Genomic DNA, 27418 nt, shown 5'->3' with positions numbered 1-27418 from the left:
CTGAGGAAGGGTCAGTCAACCCAAAAACACTAACTCTGATTTCTCTCCACAGATACTGCCAGACCTGAGCTTTTCCAGCAATTTCTGTTTGTTTCTGATTTACAACAACCATACTTCATTTGGTTTTTATTTGACAAATGTTAAAATATGACTGAAACAAAAACATTTTATTCTTGCAAATCGTAGCCTACTTTTCATTGACTTTAGTGTCTCCTTAGCCCAAAAATTGTGGCGTGCAGCTAATCTTCTCACACATATCTTTTCAGTCAAGAGCAGCTTGCTATAATAGAATCATAGGTGCTACTCATTAATGCATCACCTGTATCTGATTTACTGTCACCTCAGCAAAACATGGTTTGGAATGGAGCCAAAGAAATTTGCAAGGTGGATTTTTAATTTGCTGCATTACATAATAATAGGAAATTAGTTCAGGGGTTTTAAAAAATAAATTCTTGCATGGAATCCAAGTATTTAAACTGACAAAATTAAGAATCTGTTAAAATTTCAATTTCCTATTACATGGATCACTGATTAGGCATTAAAAATCTTTGCATCTTGTTCCTTGCTGCAGTAACAAGACCATAGCAAGGCAATAGCCTTAAGGGACTGCAGGCAGCAGCAGTCTGTCACAAATGGCCAACAGAATGCCCTGGAGGTCACTGTCACAACATTATTACTTGACTTCAGAAATACTTAGCAGTGTCAATTTCAAAAGGAGCTGAACGGACACCCACACTTTCTCACAAATATTTAATACACACATGTAAACGTCCACTACATTTCAGAAAACTGTCAATCTGAAGTAGTACAGACTTCGAACCTGTTGGTAAAAAAAAACACAATCTTTTGTCAATAAAAACAGTCACCAGTTTAATGTCTGAAATTTATGTGCACCATTCACTGGTAATATCTAAAGTCTAAATATGGCATTCTCCAGAATTCAATAAACTTGAAGCTTTTTCATAAAAACCTTGCTTCATGATCATAAAACAGAGAAACTCATTGCACAAAGCTGGAAATCAGCAAGCAATTGATTGAAAGAGAAAATAGGCAAATGCATCTGTTGAGAGAGAGATGGAGTGGGGGCTGGCGCACGATGAACACTGATTGGAGTTCAGAATGGCTCCCTGTGGAGGTCCCTACTGTTTCTAATTTACATTAATATTGGATGCAGAGCTACAATGTAAATTACACAATTTACAGATAATACCTAGCTGAAATAAGTCATACAAAATATGAGAGAGAGTAAGGCAGCACCAAATGAAATGTGACACAGCCAATTGTTAATTATTTGGACATATGGAGAAACATGAGCAATGTAAGCACGCTGTTAAGGGGGTCAAAACAGCCATGACATCTGGTAGGAGAGAAAGTCCAGCAATGTCATCACTTAGCTACACACAGCAACCGAGACAATGTTACACAGACCTTGTCCCACTTAAATAATGCCATTGTGTAACTTCACCAGTAAGGACAAAAACAAACGAAGCTACGCTGATTAAATTTTAAAATGAAATCCGGCATTAGTCATTGCTGCACTACAATAAACAAATAAGTACAGTTCTCTACACGATCAGTTGGGTACCTGTACAAATGTCAGAGGGAACATTTCTTCATACGGCATGAACAGTGTGGCATTCTCCAATAGCAATTGAGAGATCTTCAACGATAAATAACTTTTAAATTCAAAAATAAGAGATAAAAGCCATCTTCCATTAAAAGTTGATAGTCAGGAAACAAAAATTAGGATTTGATAAACTAGCAAAACAGGTTGCACACTGCCATTTTCCCTATGTTCTGATTCCCATGCAGCTGATAGGCTCCTAGTAGTACTTTCATTGCTAATTGTTCATATACCCCAAACTAGAGTCATTGAGATGTACAGCTTGGAAACAGACTCTTTGGTCTAACCAGCACTTGGCTCTTATCCCTCTAAACCCTTCCTATTTATATTCCCATCCAGATGCCTTTTAAATTGTAATTGTACCAGCCTCCACCACTTCCGCTGGCAGCTTGTTCCAAACGCACACAATCCTTTGTATGAAAACGTTGTCCCTTAGGTCTCTTTATATCTTTCCCCTCTCACCGTACACCTATGCCTCCTAGCTCTGGATTCCCCGACCTCAGGGAAGAGACTTTGCCTATTTATCCTATCCATGCCACTCATGATTTTATAAACCTCTAGAAGGTCACCCCTCAGCCTCTGATGCTCCAGGGAAAACAGCCCCAGACTATTCAGCCTCTCCCTATAGCTCAAATCCTCCAACCCTGGCAACATCCTTGTAAATCTTTTCTGAGCCCTTTCAAGTTTCACAACATCCTTCCAATAGGAAGGAGACCAGAATTGCATGCAGTATTCCAAAAGGAAGAGGGCATACTATGTATGAAAAATGTCCACCTCCTTGGGGGTATCTTCAGAAATAGAGACAAAAATTATTTTTTTTCTTGAAATCTTGGGACTCCTGTACACTGGAAATTCACACGACCCATCTAACACTAATGCACTGTATTAGACACACAGATCTTTAAGCTTCACATCGTTTTGACTGACCTCATGCAATACTTCAAGAACGCAACTGGCATCCTACTTGGCAGAATCAAGTTGCAAACAGGCTAGACTATTCCTCACTGATACTGTCTTAGGCACATTTGCCGACAAATCTGGGGTCGCAATTTCCAAAATGCTATGTGGGTGAGTGTGCATTGGGGTTTGATGGGGAACATAGTCAACAAGCCAGTCCAATGGCTCCATTTCAAATCGAAAAGTCTCGCCAAAGCAGAAACTGTAAATCTTCACAAATCCAACATACTTAAGTTGACCATGGAAGTTTAGTCAGGACACATTCTAATCAAAATATAATCAATCAACAAAAGAATGCTGTTGTTACACATGGATGATTTCACAGCAACTGCTAACTGGCATGATATACAATATTCGTTGTGTCATTATTTATGGCTGAGTAAATAGTCCCGATTTCAGAGGCCATTGGATCACAAATAACTGGAGAAATATTTTGTTCTCATTTGTTATGATTTCTGGTTTTCTATCTAAAATGCAAGCTGTGCATAGTTACTGGAAATTCACACCATCCATCAAACAATAATGCATAGTGAAGGACTAGGAAAATATTTTCAGCCAAATGTTCAGTTACATATCAAGCTGCAGAAGAAACTCGTTCTTTAAAAGAGAGAGCAACTGAATTCCTTATTTCTTATTCTGCTGATTTCATTTGATCGTATTTAGTCTCATTATTTTGCTGGTTTTATTATTGATTCTGAAATGGGCCATATCAAGCCATCTTGCGAGATAATGATTTGTCAAATCAGAGCATCTCTCTCCACCCATCACATAAATTCATGAATGGATCTATGACTACAAACTTTGGGCTTGAAAAGTGCCCAATCTACCTTACCTTTCCCTTCCAGTGTAACCTATCTCAAAACTTTGCACAATAGCAAAGATTGCTTTTTTATTATTATTCTTCATTCACAGCATAAGGCTGAGACAGCATTTATTGCCCATCCCTAGTTGTCTTTGAGAAAGTGAGTTGTATTCTTCAACTACTGCAGTCTATTTGCTGTAGGTATACCCACAATGCTGATAGGGAGTTCGAGAGCTTTGATCCAGCAACACTGAAGGAACTAGATATATTTCCAAGTCAAGATGCTGAGTAGCTGAGAGGAGAATTTGCAGGTGGGTGGTGTTCCCTTGCATCTTGTGCCCTTGTCCTTTTACTTGGTCGTGTTCCTGGTTATGGATGGTGCTGTCTAAGGAGACTGGCTGAATTTATGTAGTGCATCTTGTACACACTGCTGCTACTGAGAGCTGATGGGAGAGTGATTACTTATGGATTTAATTCATGGCCTCTGACTTTCTCTTGTAGCCACAGTATTTATATGGTTAGTCCAGTTCAGTTTCTGGTCAAGAGTAATGCCCAGGATGTTGATGGTGGGAATTCAGCGATGGTAATGCCATTAAATGTCAAAAAGGTAATAAATAGATTCTCTCATTAGGGATGGTCATTGTTTAGCATTTGTGTAGCACAAATGTTGGGATTGGTTAGCTCAGTCGGTTGGACAACTGGTTTGAAATGCAGAAGGGCGTGGGTTCCATTCCCACACTGGCTGAGGTTACTGTGAAGGGCTCTCCTCTGCAACATGTTCCCTCACCTCTCGGATTAAACCTCCAACAGTCACGTCTCTAACAAGAAAGCGACTGTTATGGACCGGACCAGACCAGACCCCTCAAAGTGTATTAAGGAAATAGCCTAGACACTAACTTTTTATAAGGCTCCAATGCAATTCAATTGGTCAAACTACTCGATTTAAAATAAAACACTATTTTTACACTATAGTTAAAATACAGACAAAATAAAAATAAAAGAATGCATAACGGTAACTCTGTTGAAATTCAGTAAAATAATTTGTCTCACATGCAATCCTAACAGCATGAAGAGAACCCTTGCTTTTAGCTATGAGAGGGGAATAAAAGCTTCCACATGCAGCTTCAAGATTCCTAATTATCCACTAAAAATCCATGTTCTGTAGGAGCTTGACCTCACCCATTTAAACTGTTTCTATTGTTCCCACTTTTAAAAAAAAACCCAAAGGCCCACAAGCTGTTTACTTTATTTGACTTTGAGCAGACCACTTATCAGCTGTCTCAACCTTTCTTCATTAAAAAAGCAAGACAAAGTACACCTCTTGTAGTATTCTCACAAATGCAAGACGGACTTTTTTTTTATTTGCTACATCTTAGCTCAAGCCTGAATATTATCTAGGTTTTGCTCATTTTGACATGGACTGCTTCATATATCAGAGGAGTCACAAACAGTGCTGAACATTGTGCAATCTTCGGTAAGCAGCTGATGATGTTTGGGCCTGGACATTAGCCCGAGGAACTCGTGCAGAGATGTCCTCGAGTTGACATGACTGACCTCCAACAACCACAGCCATCGTCCTATGTGCCAGGTATGACTCCAACCAGCAAGGAGTTTTTCCCAATTGTCATTTACTAGCTTTGCTCGACTGACTTGATACCACACTTGGTCAAATGCAGCCTTGATGTCAAAGGCAATCACTCCATCTCACCTCTGGAATTCAGCCCATTTGTTCAAGATTGACCTAAGACTGTAATAAGATCATGAGCTGTGTGACCCTTGCAGAACCCAAACCTAAATATCAATACGCAGGATATTGCTAAACAAGTACTACCTGATGGCAATGTTGATGATAAATGCATCACTTTATTGATGACTAAGAGTAGACTGATGGGACAGTAATTGGCCGGGTTTGATTTGCCCTGCCTGTGCATCCAGGACATGCTTGGGCAATATTTCGCTTGTCATGCCGATGTTGAGAGTATACTGGAATAGATTGGCCAGGAATCCAGCAAGTTCTGGAGCACAGATCTTCAACTGCAGTACTATTGCAGGAATGTCATCAGAACCCATAAGCTTTGCAGTGTCCAGCATCTCCAGCCATTTTTTGATATCATACGCGGTGAAACGAATTGGCCGAAGACTGGCACCTCTGATGTTACAGACCTCTGGAGGAGACCAAGACGGATCATCCACTCGCTACTTCTGACTGATTCCAAATGCTTCAGCTTGTCTTTTGCAGATGTGTGCTAGGCTCTTGCACCATTGAAGGTGGGATTTTTATGGAGCTACCTCCACCAGTTTGTGGTGTTATTTTTCCACCACTAACCACAACGGGATGTTTACTGCAGAGCTTAGATCTTGACCATTGGTTGCGGAATTGCTTAATCCTGCCTATTATTTACTGCTTATAGTATTTGGAACACGGAGTCCTATTTGGTAGCTTCACCAGGTTGACGGCTCATTTTCAGGTATATCTGGTGCTGCTCCTGCACGTTCTCCTGCATTCTTCATTGCATGCTGCTACTATATCAGTGGCAGCCATCAAACCAAAGCGTTTTTCTGCCTATCGCAAAAGTGAATAGCATAGTACAGAGGAACCTCGATTATCCAAAGGACACGGGCGGGGAGTGTTTCACTCCGTTAACCAAATTCCAGATAATCGAATGCCAGACAACATAGTTTAGCCAAGCATCAGGACCTTGCGATCTTGATAATAATCCAATATTCAGATAATTGAGGTTCCTCTGGATATGAATTTCAGTGCTAGTGTGATGCTAGGTCTGCAGACAGTATATCCCAAAGACCGTCAGATCATATCAAACAACAGGTCCTTTAGTTGCTCACAACAGGCAATTTATTGAGTGGGTGCAATCAGCCTGCGATTATAAAGCTCACAACAAAATTCAACATTTAATCTGATTCTGTGATTCGACAACACTTATTAAGTAAACATAAATGCACGAAGAATGACACTGACAACCAATTTAGGATTGTCAGTGAAATTCTCAATGTGTTGCACATGCATGAACTGGAAGATATATATATATATATATACCCACCCTCCTACAAAACTGCGATCGCATAGACATAAATCCTCCGACTTCGCTGCATCTGCTCCCAGGATGAGGGACTCCACTGCAAGACATCCCATATGTCCTCCTACTACAAAAACGGTAATTTCCCCTCTCCCATGATTAATAATGCCCTCAACCACATGTCCTCCATTTCCTGCACCTCTGCCCTCAAATACCCTCCTCCCAATGAGGATAATGCGCCCCTGGTCCTCACATACCACCCCACCAACCTCCAAATCCAGTGCATCATCCTCCTCCATTTTCACCAGCTGCAGTCAGAACTCCACCAAACAGATATTTCCTTCCCACCCCTATCTGCTTTCCATCGAGCCTGCCCACTTTGCGACTCCCTTGTCAGTTTCACAATCCCCTCCAACTCCTTCTTCCCACCCCGCACCTTTCCCTGCAAATCGCATGAAGTTCAACACCTGCCCCTAGACCACCCCCTCACCTCCATCCAAGGCCCCAAACAAACATTCCAAATCTGGCAGAAATTCCCCTGCACCGCTAACCTGGTCTACTGCATCCACTGCTCCCGATGTGGGTCTCCTGTACATCGGAGGGACAAAGTGCAGACTCGTGGACCAGTTTGTGGAATGTCTACATTCTATACACTCCAACCAACACTACCTTCCATTTGCCAGCCATTTCAACTCCCCCTCCCACTCCCTTGGTGACATGTCCATCCTGGGCCTCCTCCACTGCCAAACTAAGGCCACACGCAAACTGGAGGAACACCTTATATTCCACCTTGGGAGTTCACAGCCCAATGGCCTTAAAGAGTTCATCAGTTTCAAAATCTCCCTAGCCCCAACCTCATCCCATGTCCAGCCTTCCCTCTTCTCTGTGCCTCCTTGACCAGATCTAACCTGTCCATCTCCTCACTCACCGACCGCTCCACCTTTCCCATGGACAATAACCCCCTACCGGCATCCACCTATCACCACCCCACCTAACTTTCCCCCACCTCTACTTATATCTCAGCTCCTTTCCCCCTCCCCAGTCCTGATGAATGGTTCTGACCGGAAACGTCGACTTTCCTGCTCCTCAGATGATACCGGAGCTACTGTGCCTTTCCAGCTCCATATTTTATTGGCAGCCTTTCGCTGCTTTATTGAAGGAAATACCTTGACAGATCAGAGTCAACCTGCCTCATTTAAAATTTAAACAAATCTTAGCAGTTAACAGTCATTCAGCACTGAAAAGAACCATGGGATTATGTGGATTCTGAAAAACCTCCACTATTGGAAGGAAACATCATGTGAACTTTATTATAGAGATAGATTGAAGTCATTTAGATTTTAAAACCTGATTATTTGAAATATTTCTGAAGTTAAACTTCCATATTACACAATGATAAAATTATAGAAGGACAAGAAATGATTAAGATGCATGGAGAGGTGTGGTAGAATACCAACAACTAACTGTTGCCACTTGTCAACACTTAATTCTCATACAGCATAAATTTGGTTATCCCTTTGCAAATTGTCCTCGTGAGCAGGATGAACAGAATCACAGAACGTCCACAGTGTGGAAAGAGGCCATTGAGCTCTTCGAGTCAGTATCATCCCTTCAAAGAACACCGCACCCACCCTACCCTATCCTCCAACCCTGCATTTACCACGGTTAATCTACCTAGCCTACACATCCCTCGACACAGTGGACAATTTTGCATGGCCAATCTGTACGTCTTTGGACAGAGGGAGAAACCCATGCAGACATAGGGAGAACGTGAAAACTCCTCACAGACAGTCCCCCAAGGGTGGAATCAAACCTGGGTCCCTGACTCTGAGGTAGCAGTGTCATCGCGCTGCCCTTTGACAGCCTTTTTTTCCAGCATTCCTCAAGTCTGTACACCGAACAACTAAATTAATAGTAAGACTAAATCATTCTATGATTAGACCAAACTTAGTCTACTACATCCAATTTTGATCAAATAAGATAGATCCAACACAGGAAAGAACTAAGAGGAGATTACCTGGGTTCTGAAAATCTCTACTATTGGAAGGAAACATCAGAGATCAATTAACATCATTTAGATTTTAAAACATGATTACTTGAAATATTTCTGAACTTAAACATTTATATTACACAACGATAAACTTATAGAAGGACAAGAAATGATTAACATGCATTGAGATTTTGTGGTAAAATGCCAAAAACACGGGAAACTGTTGGATTCTGTAATGTTGGTGATTGTAGAAGGGAACAGCTGCAGTTTGTGTATGTGAGTAGTTGGTATGGTTTGAAAGGTCTTCCACAACCACATTTCAGTCATTTGGTTCTTATGTGCCCAAGCAGAAAACAGAACAAAAACAATTGGTACCTAATAAAACAAACCTAAGTGATTTTCTTCACAAAAAGTGGAGTTTCATCCAATTCTCATTTAGATTTTAATTGCGATCCTTATTTGTCAGATTTTTTTTAATTTTCATATGTGCTTCAGCTTACCAACACACTCAGTAATAAGAATATTCAATGTCTGCTGATTAAAACAGAAACATATTCAAACAGTAAAGTTGATACTAATAGCATACAGAACACTCCACTGAACATTTTCATCTTTTGAAATCCACATTTACCTGGAACAAAGTGACTCTGTACAAATCTATTTTTCTGCAAATACGTACAGGTTGATTTGCCATACTTGGAGGCAAACTCTGTGTGGAGTTTGCACATTCTCCCAGTGTCTGCGTGGGTTTCATCTGGGTGCTCCAGTATCCTCCCACAGTCTAAAAATGTGCAAATTAGGTGAAATGGCCATGCTAAATTGCCCATCGTGTTAGGTGAAGGGGTAAATGTAGAGGAATGGGTCTGGGTAGGTTGCTCTTTGGAGGGTCGGTGTGGACTTGTTGGGCCGAAGGGCCTGTTTCCACACAGCAAGTAATCTAATCGAAAAAGAGAAAGCAAAAGCAGAAACTTCACAGAATTATCGGTGAAGGTGGCGGCCATTTGGTCCACTGTATCTACACTGGCTCTCTGAACAAGCAGCGTTGCTTGGTGCCAGTCTCCTGTCCTTTCCCCATAATCCTGCAAATTATTTCTGTTTAAATAACCTTCTAATACCCTCCTGAATGCCTTAATTGAAATGGTCATCCCCACACTTCCTGGTGGTGCATCCCAGACTGAAGGCACTCACTGCATGAAAAAGGCTTCCTCCAATTTACTTTATTTGCAAATCATTTTAAATTTGCGCTCTCTTGTTTAGGTATAGGAACCATTTCATCTATTCTGTTCAGACCTGTCATGATTTTGAAAACTTCAATCATTTCTCCCCTTAGCCTGTGATTGCTGGTCCAGATTCCTAATCAGTGGAAACATTCTCCCTGCATCTACTTTGTCTAGCCCAGTTAGATTTATATATGTCAATCAGAACCCCTCTCATCCTTCTAAATGTGAGTGAACACAGGCACAGGTGAACCAACCTCTCCTCATAAAATAGTCCTACAAACCTTGGTATCAATGTACTGAACATTCGGTGCATTCCCTCTGTGGCAAGTATATATCTTCATAGGTAGGGAAACCAAAACTAAAAACAATATTCTAAATGCAAAAATGTGTATTCAAGAAAAAGAGCGTTATATTTTTAAGTATTAAAGGAATCCAGGGCTATGGAAAGAATACAGGGCTATGGCACAGACATGGAGGATCAACCATTATCATACTGAATGGCAAAGCAGACTCACAAGGGCCAAAGAACCTAGTTCCTGTTGTTCTGTTTCATTTTGCATTTTTCTGCATAGAATTTCATCAGCCAACTATTCTCTGACTCTACTAAACTGTCAGTGTCCTTTTGTAGTTCTCCTCAGTGCTTCCAGGTTTTGCACTTCCACAGTGCCCTCAAGCATTCCAAGATCTAGATAATTTATATAAATTAGGAAAAAGATCTCCTGGGGAAATCCCACTGCAAACATCCCACCAGCCTTGAAAGTATCCATTAACCACAACTCTGTTTCCAACACAAAGTTTTCACATTGCTACGATTCACTGTATTCCATGAGCTACAACTTTCCCAGAAACTTGCATGGCATTGTATTCAAAACCTTTTGGAAGTTCACGTACACATCAGCAATATTATCCTTAAAGAACTTAAGCAACTTAGTTAAACTAGACTTTCCCTTAAGAAATCCATGCTGGTTCTAATTAACCCATATTTGTCCAATAACTTTGTTTCTAGAAGTTTCCCTACTACGGAAATTCAAATGACACATCTATTCATACAGAATCCCACCTGCCCAAATAAACCTCACTAACCTTTTAAAACAATAGAAAACATAAGCAGGAGTAGGCCATTCAGCCCGAGAAGCCTGCTCTACTATTCAATACGATACGGCTAATCGTTAAACTCAACAGCACGTTCTCACTTTCTCCCCATACTCGTTGATCCCTTCATCCTGAAGAACTATATCTGACTTCTCCTTGCAAACATTTGGCCTTAACTTTTTTCTGTAGCAGAGAATTCCACCAACTATGATGTATTACTAATGTTTTTCACAACCTGAGATTATAATTAAAGATTTCTTTTTACTATGTAGAAACTGGAGTTGTAATAACAGAACATTAAAATAACCTAAAAAACAGGAACCATTTTACCCTTAATTCTGTTATTCACTTGGACAAGATTCATTTTCTTACATTATCACTCATCCCTTGATATTCAATTTTTGTCGTAGGTATGGTTAGTAAGTTTGCAGATGACACCAAAATTGGATGTGTAGTGGACAGTGAAGATGATAACATTGGGTTCCAATGGAATCTCAATCAGATGAGCCTATTGGCTGAGGAGTGGCAGATGGAGTTTAATTTAGATAAATGCGAGGTGCTGCATTTTGGGAAAGCAAATCTTAGCAGGACTTACACACTTCATGGTAAGGTCCTAGGGAGTGTTGCTGAACAAAGAGACCTTGGAGTGCAAGTTCATAGCTCCTTGAAAGTAGAGTCGCAGGTAGATAGGATAGTGAAGACGATGTTTGGTATGCTTTCCTTTATTGGTCAGAGTATTTGTACAGGATTTGCGAAGTCATGTTGCAGCTGTACAGGACATTGGTTAGGCCACTGTTGGAATATTGCGTGCAATTCTGGTCTCCTTCCTATCAGAAAGATGTTGCGAAACTTGAAAGCGTTCAGAAACAATTTACAAGGATGTTGCCAGGGTTGGAGGATTTGAGCTATAGGGAGAGGTTGAATAGGCTGGGGCTGTTTTCCCTGGAGCGTCGGAGGCTGAGGGGTGACCTTATAGAGGTTTACAAAATTATGAGCAGCATGGATAGGGTAAATAGACAAAGGCTTTTCCCTGGGGTGGGGGAGTCCAGAACTAGAGGGCATAGGTTTAGGATTAGAGGGGAAAGATATAAAAGAACCAAAGGGGCAACGTTTTCATGCAGAGGGTGATGTGTGTGTGTGGAATGAGCTGCCAGAGGAAGTGGTGGAGGCTGGTACAATTGCACCATTTTAAAGGCACCTGGATGGGTATATGAATAGGAAGGGTTTGGAGGGATATGGGCTGGGTGCTGGTCAGTGGGACTAGATTGGATTGGGATATCTGGTTGGCATGGACAAGTTGGACTGAAGAGTCTGTTTCGGTGCTGTACACCTCTATGACTCTAGGTGCCCAGTTCTAAATATAGAAGTTAACTGCAATGAAAAATATACTAGCTATCACAACTTCATTGCCAGTGACCAATTACTAAGGTTACCAGGCTGTTAGAAAAACAGTAGTCATTTTATTGTTAAAGAACACCGAAACTGGAACAACAATTATCTTGATGTATGTGGAAAGTTTGACGAGGTTATGATAGTTTTCGGCGAAAGTGAGGACTGCAGATGCTGAATATTAGAGTCGAGTGTGGTGCTGGAAAAGCACAGCCGGTCAGGCAGCATCCGAGCAGGAAACTCAGCATTTTGGGCAAATGGTGATGAAGGGCTTATGCCCAAAACGTCGAAGTTCCTGCTCCTTGGATGCAGCCTGACCTGCTGTGCTTTTCCAGTACCACACTCTTGACTCTAGGCTTGTTTTAGGACTAGATGGGGTTAATGCAGGGTGCAAGTTCCCGTTAGTGGGTTTGTCCAGGACCAGGGGTCACAGTCTGAGGATTTAGGGTGGACCATTTAGGATGCAGAGGAAGAGACATTTCTTCACCCAAAGAGTGGCGAGTCTGTGGAATTCATTACCACAGGAAGTAGTTGATGCCAAAACATTGAATGTATTCAAGAGGTGGCTAGATATTTCATTTGGGGCAAATGGGATCAAAGGTTACAGGGAGTAAGTCGGATTAGGCTATTGAGTTGGATGATCACCCATGACCGTGATGAATGGCGGAGCAGGCTTGAAGGGCCGAATGGCCTCCTCCTGCTCCTATCTTCTATGTTTCTGTTCACAGATGCGGCCAGACCTGTTGAGGTATTCCAGCACTTTGTGTTTAACAACAATTCGTTATTTGGCCCATTAATCAATTGAGGTTTGTTTTCTTGATCGGTTTCAGATAATCACATCCACGTTCACTCTCATATTTATACACGCCCCTTCATTTCAAATAAAGTGTTTACCTATTAATGTATTTGACAAACTTCACATTTGATGATAAGTTGATTACTGTTAATATATAAGCACACACAAGTCAAATTATTTTGTAGTTATTACAGCTGACTTGCACTTTTATCCTCAACAATGTTTCCAATAAGAATTCTCGTCAATTTCCTAAACTTTGTGTAACTATATAGAATTCCTGTTGTGTAAACAGAGACAGTTTCCAAATGCATAATTTCAAGGTGACACCTCAATCACAAAGTACATCTCTGTCACAACCCTCAATTTCTAAATATTTCTGTTGTATTTAATTATTTATGTTTCATATTGTGTGAGGCAGCATTTCCTATAATTCACCCTCTGACTCTCCACCTTCCCCTGACCCCACTACACCGCCCCCCCAACTCCTCCAGAAATTCTCCCACCTGCCTCTTCATACACCATCTGATTTTTGACCAAATATCTCCTGAACCAGAGCTCAGCTTAGGTTGAATTGATCTGAACATCTGTTATCCATCACTTATTCATGACCTGGCCATGGGCAACTGACTTCCTGTTCTACTAATGTACTAGCATTAAGATTCTTGTAATAAAAGGCTGCTGTAATTTCAATTGGCTGGGTTTATAATATGTACCTGGAAGCTTCTATAATGATATTAATTCGGTGCCAAATCCATAAAAATATTTTTTTTTTAAAAAATGATCACAAGGCTATAACTTAAACTTACAAACTTTGCACGCACTGACTGATTTTTGAATAGCAGAGATATTAACGACAGGCATACTGTTCCTGGAAAGTAAGTCTCCATTTTAATCATTCTAAAGAAAACATTTCAGGTAAGATTCAGGTCAGAGAATTGTTAATGCATCTTTTCAAATAACGTCAGAAATAGTTGTTTCTTTGCTGTATGGAAAACTCGCATTGGGAGACCATGCAATGTTGTGGAGCTGTGATATGAAAATTGTTATGCATATTACAAACAAGTATTCTAGATACCAAACAAGCCACTGAAAATCCAATTGCCTTCTTCCCACATCTTTTTCATAAATTGCTGATAAGTTGCTTACAAGGTCAACAGTACTGTGTTTATACTTGAATTGAAACAAAGACACAAAAGGTAAATCAGTTAATCACTAGATTTCTATCTTGTTTAACAAGATTTACTTAGAGCAACTATTTCTAATTAGATTCTTGGAATGCGGCTGCTGCTGGTTTAGGCAGTTATCTATTGTCTCTCCTCAACTGCACTGAGGTGACACTGGTAGGCTTTCCTTTTACAGAATTTATGAAAGCACTCCCACCAGGTTTTGAAGCAAAGATTCCAGAACTTTGATCTAGCATCATTGAAACAAAAGCAATCAACATCAAAGTCTTGATGACATGCAATTTGGAGAACCGGGAGATGGTTTTCCCATGCAGTTGAAGCCTGTGGACCAAGGAGGTACACAGACAGCCCATTTGTACATTGATCTCTGTCAGGGCTTTTCCGAGTCTGAGAGTGGACATCACGCCCCCCAGTTTTTCTTTTTCCCATGCAGTTGAAGCCTGTGGACCAAGGAGGTACACAGACAGCCCATTTGTACATTGATCTCTGTCAGGCTTTTCCGAGTCTGAGAGTGGACATCACGCCCCCCAGTTTTTCTTTCTATCGTGAAAGCCCCAATACATTGTACCATAATGATTAGGAATTTAGCAAGGACAAAGAAATGTGTTTGTCCAGGGGCCTGGCACTGCATGATGATTCAACACACCGTGCATCTGTTTAGTACCAAAGGCAGATCAGAGGATTTTGAGGTACAGTGGCCCATATATAAATGTCATCTGGGTCAGACATTAAATTCAGACAAGGGCTGATTCAAGAACCACCGTCCCAAAAGCACCAAAAAGCAAACTCTCAGTGCTACACTTCCCAAGTAAGAATTAAATGTAAAGGCCTTTCTAGTTACCAGTTTTATAAGTTAGTGATCAGCTTCATTACTATTTGTAGCATTGCAATTCAGCGATGGCTGTAATTGTGATTTCTTCCACAAACTACTGGAGACCACTTGCATTTCACAATGCAGTCTAATAGTGTGGTAGCTGGCACATTTAAAACGATAGGCATCAGAATTGGAAATGGCACACTAGAAGAGATGCTTCATTGAGACGGAAATGTACCACTTCAAAATATAAGTAGAAAGGGTTTCACACTGCAACTAAACCAATTTATACCCAGATCTCTCAGTTCTTAGTGAGCCATAGAAACTAAATGAAATGTGGAAAGTAGATGCCATTCCTTGAAGCCACCTTTGGTGTACTAAGTTCATTTTCAAAGTAGTTTACTGGCAAGCATCCAGTCTCTGAAGCAGAAAATAGTCTAAACACCATTTTAAAAAATGTTTCAGCAAGGTTTATAAAAAATCAAATTCTTTAAATTGGACATCTGGTCATTGTCTCAGCTACAGTAGTTTTAAGTAGCCTTTCATATTAAGAACAGTGACCAACATCTAATGCAGCAAGAAATTGAATTTTTTTTTTTAAAAAAGAATGCTACAAACAGCAGGAACAATGGAGTTACAGATGAAGTTGAGGTTTACGATAACACATTTATCACTTAACTGCACCATTTGCAGGCATTCAAACTATTTCAGTGATGCATGAACATTCAGTATGAACATGATGGTTATAATTGTAATCATTTTCACAGACCCACCTTAACAGAACCTGGACTTGAATATACAGTGACAGCTGGGTCTACCAGTCTAGACTCAGCATGTATCCTGCACAGCCGGCCTTTGAGCTCTGCATTCTGAGCTAAAGCCTAATAATAAAAGGCATTAAGGAAACACAGAGTATTAATTATTAAAAGCAGACAATCTGTACTACAAACAGACTGTGTGTGTTAATTGCTGAAGAGTTGCAGACATTATCCCAATAGAACGTAACATTTTTTTCTAGTCTTCTTAAACTCAATCACAACTGCAAAAGACAAACGCAGGATTGCAGCACAAAGTTGAAACTGTAAGCTTAAAATCTTGGAATTATTATTCGTATCGAATGCAATAGAAAGTGAGAGTGTCAATTTGCTGATAATGCTGCACTTTAATATTTTACATTCTTAAACTGTGTTTAGTTTTATACTTTTGTTGCAGTGCTTAAGAACAACCATAAAGACAAATTCAACTCGATTGCTTCGTCAGGAGCAGTGCTTCATGAGAAGGGAGTGTGGAAAAAAATCAGTCTGAAGTACTTTAAAAAAAATCACTAACTTTCATATAGCATTCATACAGCAATTTTAACATAGCAAAGCCAGGGCACTTCACAGGAACGTCAAACAAAATGTGACATCAAGCCATATGATAAATGATAGCATTTAGAGGTAGATAAAAAGGAAAAAAATTCCAAACACTGTAAATCTGAAATAATAACAAAAAATGCCAGAAATAGCAGGTCATGCTGAGAGAAAACTCAAATGATAATGCTTCTGCTGAGAGACTGGAAACAGACCTTCTGAGTTTCTCCAGCATTTTCTGCATTTATATCAGCACTGTTAAGATAAGAAAACTAGAAAAATTGAGATATTAAGACAATAAGTCAGGAGATTTATAGTCTAGGCAGCTGAAGTACCAGCCATAAATGGGAAAGTGATTGAAGTCAGGGATGGGGGCAATCATAATTGGAGGAGTGCACAGATTATGAACACTTAGGTGCTGAAGATAATTATAGAGTAAGGAGTAATTGCCAGCAATTTAAGAACATATGAAATAAGAACAGGAGTAAATCTTGAGCCTACTCTGCTATTGAACAGTACATATTTTTCTGCCTTAAATGTCATTTGCATGCCCATTTTCCCACCATAGCTCTTATATCCTCCAGAGGCCGGTCTTGTTTATCTCAGCCTTAAAAATATTCAGTTATGCAAGATCCACCACACTGGGGTTACAAAAAATTCAAAAGATGTATAACCTTAGGAATGATGGAATTCCTCCTGTGCTAAACGGTTGGCTTCATATCCCGAGTCTGTATCCCATGTGTTCTAGATTCTCAAGCCAGCAGAACAACTCTGTCTCAGTGTATACCCATCTTAACCTTGTGTTTCAATTTGATCAACTTTAATTCTTCTCAACTACAAATAACATGAGCCCAATTTGTTCAGCCTCTTATCGTAGAGTAACCTTAGCTCTCATCCCAGGAGTCAATGTCGAGAAGCTTTTCTCTACCAACATTCATGCAAATATTTTCACCTTTAGGATGCAATGATCAAAACTGTGTACGCAGGTGTGATCTCCTCAAAGTCCTATACAAATGCAGCAAGACATTTCCATTCTTGACTCTAACCCTTTTGCAATAAATGTCAATTTACAAGTTGCCTTCTAAATTGTTTGTTGTACCTGAATTCTAGGTTTCTGTATTAAAGCCACTGTGATTATCAAAATCTACAAATTTCATGCCCTACCACAATAGTGGTATAATACAATTGATAATTTTTCAACTTCCATCATTTGATTTTTCAGACCTGGAACTTATATGGACTGAAATAGTTGCAAACAAAATGCCATTAAAATGGCCACAGTGCTCATTCCCTCCACTACACTTGAGCCAAGCTTCAAGAAATCATCAATAAGGAGGAACCAATATTTTCATTTGAAATAAATATTTTCATCGAACTAGACTGAACCAGTCAACTAGACCTCTGCCTCCTGCTTGACTTACACCATTATAAACATTCACTTGTAGATTTAAAAACATTGCCTACAATTATCTCGCTTCAAAACAAGGAACACAGACATGTAATTCACAAACCAGCTGAATTTTAGGGAGGTGCTTTTGGCAGAAGCGGACAGGATGGATTTATGGACTGTAACTGGAGAATGATCTCTCTCCTGGTGATAAAGCAAGTTGAAATAAGTTAACTGCATGCTAACACAAATATAAAATCTTTGTTGGCCAACTGAGGAGGTTGAAACAGGAAGGAGGAGTGGTTGCATTCATTACTGCTCACCTGGCCATCTGCTAGCTTGCTGCCCATGCACCTAACCTCTCTATATCTCTTTGCAGCCTTTGTGTCCTCCTTACACCTAGCTTTCTATCATCAGATAATTTGGATACATTGCATTTGTGTCTTCATCTAAGTTATTAGTGTAAATTGAAAATATTTGAGGCCCCAGTACTGATCCTTGCATATTCCACTAGGCACAGCCTGTTAAATGGAAAATGCTCAGGTTATCCCAATACTCAACCTCTTATCCATTAAAAAATCCTCAGTTCACACTAATAGATTACCCCAAATTCCTTAAGCCCTTATCTTGCCTATTTACTTTTAAAGTGACACATTATTGAACGCCTTTTATTGGAAATCCAATTCTACTATATCAAAGTGATATCCTTTCATATCCATCTAAGTATTGGATTGGTCAAACACAAGTCCCTTTTATAAAAGCATGCAGATATTGTTTGATTATGCTGCAAGTTTCTCAGCTCATTAAGACTATTAGAGTTGTAAAATGATAAACTGACACACCTGTGAAGGGAGATGAACTTGATGGGAATTGGGATATGGTCAGAGCTCTAGGTAAGCTCAAATTTACGAAGGATGTGAGGCCAGCTAGGGGAGTGCTGAAACAGGAAAAAAGGGTGTGTAACCTCTCAGGCATGCTCTGCTATTTAATCTGATTAAGGCTGAACTTTTTAAATCACTTTCCTGCCCAATCCCAAACATCTTTCATTTCTTTGATACCCACAAGTCTATCCATCTCAGTCTTCGCATCTAAAGCTTGAAGAATTAGAAAGGAGAATGGAAATTTCCTACTTCAATCCTAAATGGCCATATGCCTTATCCTGAGAGTAAGCCCGCAATTTACATATTCCAGCTCAAGAAAAGAATCTCTCAGCAATGGCCTGTCCTCTATAAATTTTTTATGTTTGTATGAGACGACTTTTTAAATCTTATTAAAGCCCACAGAATGCAGCCTCAGCCTGCTCAATCTCTTCTCATTGGACAGACAGCTCTCTCATTCCAGGAATCAATCTCAAGAAGTTTTTTTGTTGCACTTGCTTTGGAAGAGTTGCATACTTCCTTTCTTAAGATGATCAAAACTGTACACAGTAAACAAGACATGATCCTATACAAATGCAGCAAGATAATAAAACAAAACTCAGTGGACACTGGAGATCAGAAACAAAAACAGAAATTCCTGGTGAAACTCATCAGGTCTGGCAGCATCTGTGGGAAGAAAGCAGAGTTAACTTTATGAATCTGAAGAACAAATGAAGAGTTAAGGATCTCTGTCTATCAACTCTGCTTTTTTCCTCACAGATGCTGCTAGACCAGCTGAGTTTCACCAGGAATTTCTGTTTGTGTTTCATAATTGCAGCTATCCTTAATTACATGAATACTCCAACCCTCTCACATCAAAGTTGAACACATCTTCTCCACTGTTTGCTGCACCTGCATATTAACTTCAGATGACTTGTGCAAAGGGAGCCACAAATCCCTCTGAATACCAGCATTCACAAATTCCTCACTTTAGAAACAAAAACTTTCCCAGTTTTCATAACAAGACAGATAATTTTACACACCATATTCCATCCGCTACCTTCTCACCCAATCACTTGTTTGGTCAATAATCCCCTTGCAGCCTCTCTTCATCCGCTGCACAGCTAAGTTACCTGTCTAAGTATGCTCTGTCAGCAAACTGAGCACACTCACCCAAATTGCTACAGACTATAAATAGCTGAGACCCGCGTATTAATTCTTGCATTCTAGCAGTTAAAGCCTGTCGTCCTGAAAATATTGTCTTCCTATGCAGTATCTTTCCTTTCATCAATGCTCAATTCAAGATATAATTTAGTCTACTCAATATACATTAAAAAGGTTGGCAGCTCAGAGTGTAAAAATCACAAAATGTAGTTATGATGCATCAGAGGGCCCAAATATTTGCATCGACAGGGAGGCTTTGCATCTTAGAGAAAATGGTGTCAAAGGCATAAATCCAGAAATCTTACCCCTGAATGGGGGTGTGGTAGGATACTGACAGTTTGTATTTTGCAAATGCATGGCGTACAAGTGTCATGTTCACATGTTAAATAGGCAGCTACAAATTCAGTCAGATCAGATTTCCCAGTGGAATGCTCAAAACATAATTTGTGTACTTCAGACTTTGTTGAAGCTATACAATTTCTGGAGTACTTGAGAGAGTCATAGTCATAGAGATGTACAGCACTGAAACAGACCCTTCGGTCCAACTCATCTATTCCGACCAGATATCCCCACCCCAATCTAGTCCCACCTGCCACATCCCTCCAAACCCTTCCTATTCACATACGAATTCAAATGCCTTTTTAAATGTGGCAATTGTACTAGTCTCCACCACTTCCTCTGGCAGCTCATTCCATACACGTACCTCCCTCTGTGTGAAAAAGTAGCCCCTTGGGTCTCTTTTATATCTTTCCCCTCTCACCCTATACCTATGCCCTCTAGTTCTGGACTCCCCCACCCCAGGGAAAAGACTTTGTCTATTTATCCTATCCATGTCCCTCATAATTTTGTAAATCTTAGCAAGTTTTGAGAAGATTTGTAGCTCAAGCTGAGCTTCTGGATGGAGATTTGCTCGCAGAGCTGGGAGGTTCGTTTCCAGATGTTTCGTCACCCTACTAGGTAACATCTTCAGTGCACCTCAGGCGAAGCAGTGTACATGATTTCTGCTTTCTATTTATATGTTTGGGATTCTTTGGGTTGGTGATGTCATTTCCTGTTCTTTTTCTCAAGGGATGGTAGATGGGGTCTAACTTGATGTGTTTGTTGATAGAGTTCAAGTTGGAATGCTACGCTTCTAGGAATTCTCGTGCGTGTCTCTGTTTGGCTTGTCCTAAGATGGATGTGTTGTCCTAGTCGAAGTGGTGTCCTACCTTATCTGTATGTAAGGATACTATGGAGAGTGGGTCATGTCATTTTGTGGCTCGTTCGTGTTAATGATTCCTGGTGGTTAGTTTTCTGCCTGTTTGTCAATGTAGTGTTTGTTACGGGTCTTGCACGGTATTTTGTAAATGACGTTAGCTTTGCTTGTTGGCTGTACAGGGTCTATCAAGTTCATTAGCTGCTGCTTTAGTGTGTTGGTGGGTTTGTGGGCTACCATGATGCAGGGATCGGAGTAGTCTTGCAGTCATTTCCGAGACGTCTTTGATGTAGGGGAGAGTGGCTAGGGTTGCTGGATATGTTTTGTCTGCTCGTTTGGCTTTGTTACTGGGAAATCAGCGGACTGTGTTCATTAGGAACCCATTCTTTTTGAATACATGGTATAGGTGATTTTCCTCTGCTCTGCGTAGTTCCTCTGTGCTGCAGTGTGTGTTGGCTCATTGAAATAATGTCCTGATGCAGCTTTGTTTGTGCATATTGGAATGATTGCTCCTGTAGTTCAATATTTGATCCGTATGTGTTGTTTCCCTGTAGACGCTGGTTTGAAGTTGCCCATTGGCTGTTCGCTCTAGTATGACATCTAGGAATGGCAGTTTGTTGTTGTTTTCCTCCTCTTTAGTGAATTTTATGCCAATAAGGGTATTATTGATGTCTTGGAGGTTTCCTCTAATTTGTTTCGTTTAGTGATGACAAAGGTGTCATCCAAGTAGCTTGGATTGAATGGTTGGCAGAGATGTTTGTTCGAGTCTCTACATTATAGCGTCTGCTAAGAACCCTGATATCGGAGATCCCATGGGTGTTCCGTTGGTTTGTCGGTAGGCTTTGTTGTTGAAGGTGAAGTGTGTGGTAAGGCATAGATCCAATAGCTTGACGATACTGTCCTTGTTGAAGAAGTAAGTGGTGTTTGGTGTATGTGTCTTTGAGTCTTCTAATAGTGTAGTCAGCGCTTCCTTGGCCAGGTTAATGTTGATTGATGGAAACAGGGCTGTTATATCAAAGGAGACCATTATTTCATCTTCTTCTAAGTGTCTTTGATGGTCTTCAGGAATTCTTGGGTGGAGTGGATGGCGTGGCATGAGTCTTCTACTAAGTATTTTAGTTTTTGGTATAGCTCCTTGGCTAATCTGTAAATTGGTGTTCCAGGTAGCGAGACTATGGGTCCGAGGTGGGGCTCCTGGTTTGTGAATTTTGGATAATCCGTAGAAGCATTGTTGGATCCGTCTGGTTTCATTTTTTGGAATTTGGTCTTATTTATTTCTCCAGATTTCTGAAGTTTTTTGAGTAAGGCTGTGATTTGGTTCTCCAGTTGTGGGATTGGGTCTATCGCCACTTGTTGGTGAGTGTTGGTATCTGTAAGTAGTGTGTTCACCTTTTCAATGTAGTCTCTTCAATTTAGAATGACTGTCAAGCATCCTTTGTCTGCAGGTAGGATAACAATGTTTTTATTTTTTTTAGTCTTTCCAGTGCTTTCCTTTGTGTATTGAGTGTGTTTCCTTCCTTTTTTCTGCTTAATGTTGGTGCGACTATCTGTCTGTTGGCTTGCTGAGTTTCTTCTGTGAGTTGGTTGTGTTTCAGTGTTGTTTCTAATGCTGCTAAGAAATCTTTGTCTGCATTCTGGTAATTGTAATTTAATCCTCTTACTAAGACGACTTTTTCAGTGTCTGTTAAGGGTCGGTCAGATAAGTTTTTTATCCATGCTTCTGTGTTGTCAGTGTTTTTACTTTGTGTAAGTTTGTCAAGTTTCTTCTGCAGGTCTAGTTTTTTTCATTTTCTGTGTTTGTCGCTGTCTAATATCTGTGGCTTGTTGTACTGTGTCTGTCCATTCATGGTCTGTTGCATGAGTGAGTAAAGATTTTTGGTGCAAAATTTCCCGGTTGTATTTACGGAGTCTGTTGTGGGCATCATGAATCATTTCTCTAAGCATTCTGTGGCTGTTTTGCTCTGCTATTCTTTTGGCTAACGGGGTGTTAAGGGGAGGTTTGTATTTAAGACATTTGGTAGTACCTGTTTTCTTAGGCATTCATGCAGGAAGTACAGCTATTCGCGGGTGTCACTCTGTCGGATGGCATTAGTTTCCCATTTTCGGGCCATTTGTAAACCTCAATACGGTCACCCCTCAGCCTCCGACACTCCAGGTAAAATAGCCCCAGCCTGTCCAGCCCCTCTACAGCTCAAATCTTCCAACCCTGGCAACATCATTGTAAATCATTTCTGAACCCTTTCAAGTATCACAACATCCTTCTGAAAGGAAGGAGACCAGAATTGCATGGAATATTCCAATAGAGGTCTAACGAATGTCCTATACAGCCACAACATGACCTCCCAACTCCTGTACTCAATATTCTGACCAATAAAGGAAAGCATACCAAACACCTTCTTCACGATCCTATCCACCTGCGACTTCACTTTCACAGAACTATGAACCTGCACTCCAAGGTCTCTTTGTTCAGCAACACTCACTAGGACCTTAAGTATACAAGTGCTGCTAAGATTTGATTTCCCAAAGTCCAGCACCACACATTTATCTGAATTAAACTCCATCTGCCACTTCTCAGCCCATTGGCCCATCTGGTCCAGATCCTGTTGTAACCTGAGGTAACCCTCTTCGCTGTCCACTACACCTCCAATTTTGGTGTCATCTGCAAACTTACTAACTATACCTCTTATGCTTAGATCCAAATCATTTATATAAATGACAAAAAGTAGTGGACACAGCACCGATCCTTGTGGCACTCCCTGGTCACAGGCCACCAGTCTGAAAAACAACCCTCCACCACCACCCTCTCTGTCTTCTACCTTTCTGTATCTAAATGGCTAGTTCTCCCTGAATTCCATGAGATCTAACCTTGCTCACCAGTCTCCCATGGGGAACTTTGTCGAAAGCCTGACTGAAGTCCATATAGATCACATCTACCGCTCTGCCCTCATCAATCTTCTTTGTTACTTCTTCAAAAAACTCAATCAAGTTTTTCAGACACGCTTTCCCACGCACAAAGCCATGTTGATTATCCCTGATCAGTCCTTGCCTTTCCAAATACATGTACATGTACATCCTGTCCCTCAGGATTCCCTCCAACAACTTGCCCACCACCGATGTCAGGCTCACTGGTCTATAGTTCCCTGGCTTGTCCTTACCACCCTTCTTAAACAGTGGCACCATGTTTGCCAACCTCCAGTCTTCCGGCATCTCACCTGTGACTATCGATGATACAAATACCTCAACAAGAGGCCCAGCAATCACTTCCCTAGCTTCCCACAGAGTTTTATGGTACACCTGATCAGATACTGGGGATTTATCCACCTTTACCGTTAAGACATCCAGCACTTCCTCCTCTGTAATATGGACTTTTTTTCCCCAAGATGTCACCATCTATTTCCCTACAGTCTATATCTTCCATGTCCTTTTCCATAGTAAATTTTATACTCTAAGGATTCACTCGATCTATCCTGTCTATTCCTGATATATGCTTCCTTCTTTTCTTAACCAAACCCTCAATTTCTTTAGTCATCCAATATTCCAACCAGCCTTCCCTTTCACCCTGACAGAAATATACTTTCTCTGATTCTCGTTACCTAATCTCTGAAGACTTCCTATTATCCAGCCATCCCTTTATCTGCGAACATCTGCCCCACCAATCAGCTTTCAAAAGTTTTTGCCTATTAGCGTCAAAATTGGCCTTTCTCCAAGTTAGAACTTCAACTTTTAGATCTGGTCTATCCTTTTCCAACATTATTTTAAATCTAATAGAATTATGGTCACCAACTCCAAAGTGCTCCCCCACTGACACCTCAGTCACCTGCCCTGCCTTATTTCCCAAGAGTAGGTCAAGTTTTGCACCTTCTCTGGTAGGTACATCCACACACTGCATCAGAAAGATTTCTTGTACACACTCTAACAAATTCCTCTCCATCTAAATCCTTAACACTCCGGCAGTCCTAGTCTATGTTTGGAAAGTTAAAATCCCCTACCACAACCACCTATTCCCTCAGATAGCTGAAATCTTACAAAATTTTTTCTCAATTTCCCTCTGACTATTAGGGGCTCTATAATACAATCCCAATAAGGTGATCATCCCTTTCTTATTTCTCAGTTCCACCCAAATAACTTCCCAAGTAATTTCCAGGAATATACTCCCTCAGTACAGCTGTAATGCTAAGCCTTATCAAAAATGCCACTCCCCCTCCTCTCTTGCCTCCCTTTCTGTCCTTCCTGTTGCATTTGTTTCCTGGAACATTAAGCTGCCAGTCCTGCCCTTCCCTAAGCCATGTTTCTGTAATTGCTATGATATCCCAGTCCCATGTTCCTAACCGTGCCCTGAGTTCATCTGCCTTCCCTGTTTGGCCCCTTGCATTGAAATAAATGCAGTTTAATTTATTAGTCCTACCTTGTCCCTGCCTGTCCTGACTGTTTGACTCACTTCTGTTCTCAACTGTACTGGTCTCAGATTGATGTCTTTCCTCACTATCTCCCTGGGTCCCCCCCACCACAAGTTTAAATCCTCCTGAGCAGCTCTAGCAAATCTCCCTGCCAGTATATTAGTCTCCTTCCAATTTAGGTGCAATCCATCCTTCTTGTACAGGTTACTTCTACCCCAGAAGAGATTCCAATGATCCAAAATTGTGAATCCTTCTCCCATACACTAGCTCCTCAGCCATGCATTCATCTGCTCTATCCTCCTATTCCTGCCCTCACTAGCTCGTAGCACTGGGAGTAATCCAGATATTACTACTCTCGAGGACCTTCTTTTTAAATTCCTGTCTAATCTCCCTTCAAAATCTCAACCTTTTCTCTCCCTATATCATTGGTTCCAATGTATACAATGACCTCTTGCTGCCCCCTCTCCCTTGAGAACATTCTGCAACCTCTCTGAGACATCCTTGATCCTGGCACCAGGGAAGCAACACACCATTCTGATTTTTCGCTGCTGGCCACATAAACGTCTGTCTGAGCCTCAGACTAGAGAGTCCCCACACACATTTGATCTCTTGTAACCCAATGTACCTCTCATTGCATTAGAGCCAGTCTCAATACCAGAAATATGGCTTTTCGTGCCACGTTCCCCTGAGAATCCGTCACCCCCCTACATTTTCGTAAACAGCATACTTGTTGGAGATGGAGATAGCCACAGAAGACTCCTGCACTACCTGCCTACCTCTCTTACCTTTCCTGGAGTTAACCCATCTATATGACTGTATCTGGGACTTTTCACCCTTCCTGTAACTGCCATCCATCACATACCCTTGCTGTTGCAAATTCCTCATTGCCTCTAACTGTCTCTCCAACTGATCGAGGCAAGGAACCCATTTAGACATGGATCCAGGTTACCTTTGGGAGAAGTCAGGTGCCTTTTCATATTATTTAAACTTCCCATGAATGTGAGAGAGAAGTGCATAATTAATTAAAACTGTCAAGCACATTGAAATTCTCTAGAGAGCTATCAAGGCATTTAAATCTCCTGCCCTTTAAATATGTCGGCAAACTGTCTGCCACATTTTTCAAAAGTTCAGTGTTTTCTACTTCAGTTTGTCTGTTGACAGTAGCCAGGATTATTATTTTGATTAGCATTATATAATTAGTGCTTTATTACTTCATTCATGAGCTATGATATAGTGGGGTGCTTTGAAGTGGGTCCATAAATACAAATGTGATTTTTCCACAAGGTATTTGAAGGAAGTTAAATAAAGTAAAGGGATTTTTCAAAAACAATTACAGGCTCATCATAGGCACAAGAATTTTATTTTATCTGAACATATCTCCCAAGGCCTGCTGATAGAAGATACCAGATAAGTTGGCATGGAAGATGTCAAGGCAAAAGGTGATGAATGGGGGAATAATTTGACATATACGATGTGGTGACCGAAGTTGGCACGGAATCTACAAGAGACCATGTAGGGTCCATGGGTAGTAGCATGAAATAACACAGAAGTATAGGGAACTTTAGGATGATATGGGCACGTAAAAGATTCGGGATGAAGGAATGATTTTCGCTTTTTTTTTTTTACAGCTGGGTAAAAAGTGAGAGAGCATCAAGGTCAGTCTTTCAAACAGCCCACCTCAGCACCCAGCCACGTGTGGGGCTGTCTCCAAACCCTATCCAGGGTTAGTTTGCCCGACTCCCACAAAAACCCAAGAACGATGATTCAAAATTCAGTGACAGTTATTTTTCCCTCAGGTCAAGTTTGCAGAGTCAGTAATTGTCATAATTCTGGGTTCCCAATCCAGGCATGAAAATTCAGACCCAGGTTGCCGATGGAATTAAGTGTCCCACAACAAATGCTCACACAAAACCATTCTCCAGTGGGAACTGGGAAAGCAGTGAGCATTGAGCCCCAATTCATCTTGGAGAAACTTGACCAGTCCCATTAAGACCATAAGACATAGGAGCGGAAGTAAGGCCATTCGACCCATCGAGTCCACTCCGCCATTCAATCATGGCTGATGGGCATTTCAACTCCACTTACCCGCATTCTCCCCGTAGCCCTTAATTCCTTGTGACATCAAGAATTTATCAATCTCTGCCTTGAAGACATTTAGCGTCC

At 40.8% G+C, this 27418-nt stretch overlaps 1 protein-coding gene across 4 annotated transcripts in view; it reads right to left on the bottom strand.

The window, feature by feature from the left end:
- The window catches only part of osbpl3b (oxysterol binding protein-like 3b), a 214669-nt gene that overhangs the window by 77680 nt on the left and 109571 nt on the right, over window positions 1-27418 (bottom strand). For 3 of the 4 annotated variants that reach the window (XM_043689591.1, XM_043689590.1, XM_043689592.1), the window contains exon 12: window positions 15677-15784. The exons of the other annotated variant lie outside the window; for it this stretch is intronic. In XM_043689591.1, the coding sequence (XP_043545526.1) occupies window positions 15677-15784 (108 nt within the window). The remainder of the gene's footprint in view (window positions 1-15676; window positions 15785-27418) is intronic. 4 annotated transcript variants of the gene reach the window in all.

The sequence above is a fragment of the Chiloscyllium plagiosum genome, chromosome 5 (genome assembly GCF_004010195.1).
Source record: "Chiloscyllium plagiosum isolate BGI_BamShark_2017 chromosome 5, ASM401019v2, whole genome shotgun sequence".
NCBI lineage: Eukaryota > Metazoa > Chordata > Chondrichthyes > Orectolobiformes > Hemiscylliidae > Chiloscyllium > Chiloscyllium plagiosum.
This window is presented reverse-complemented; position numbering and strand designations above follow the sequence as displayed.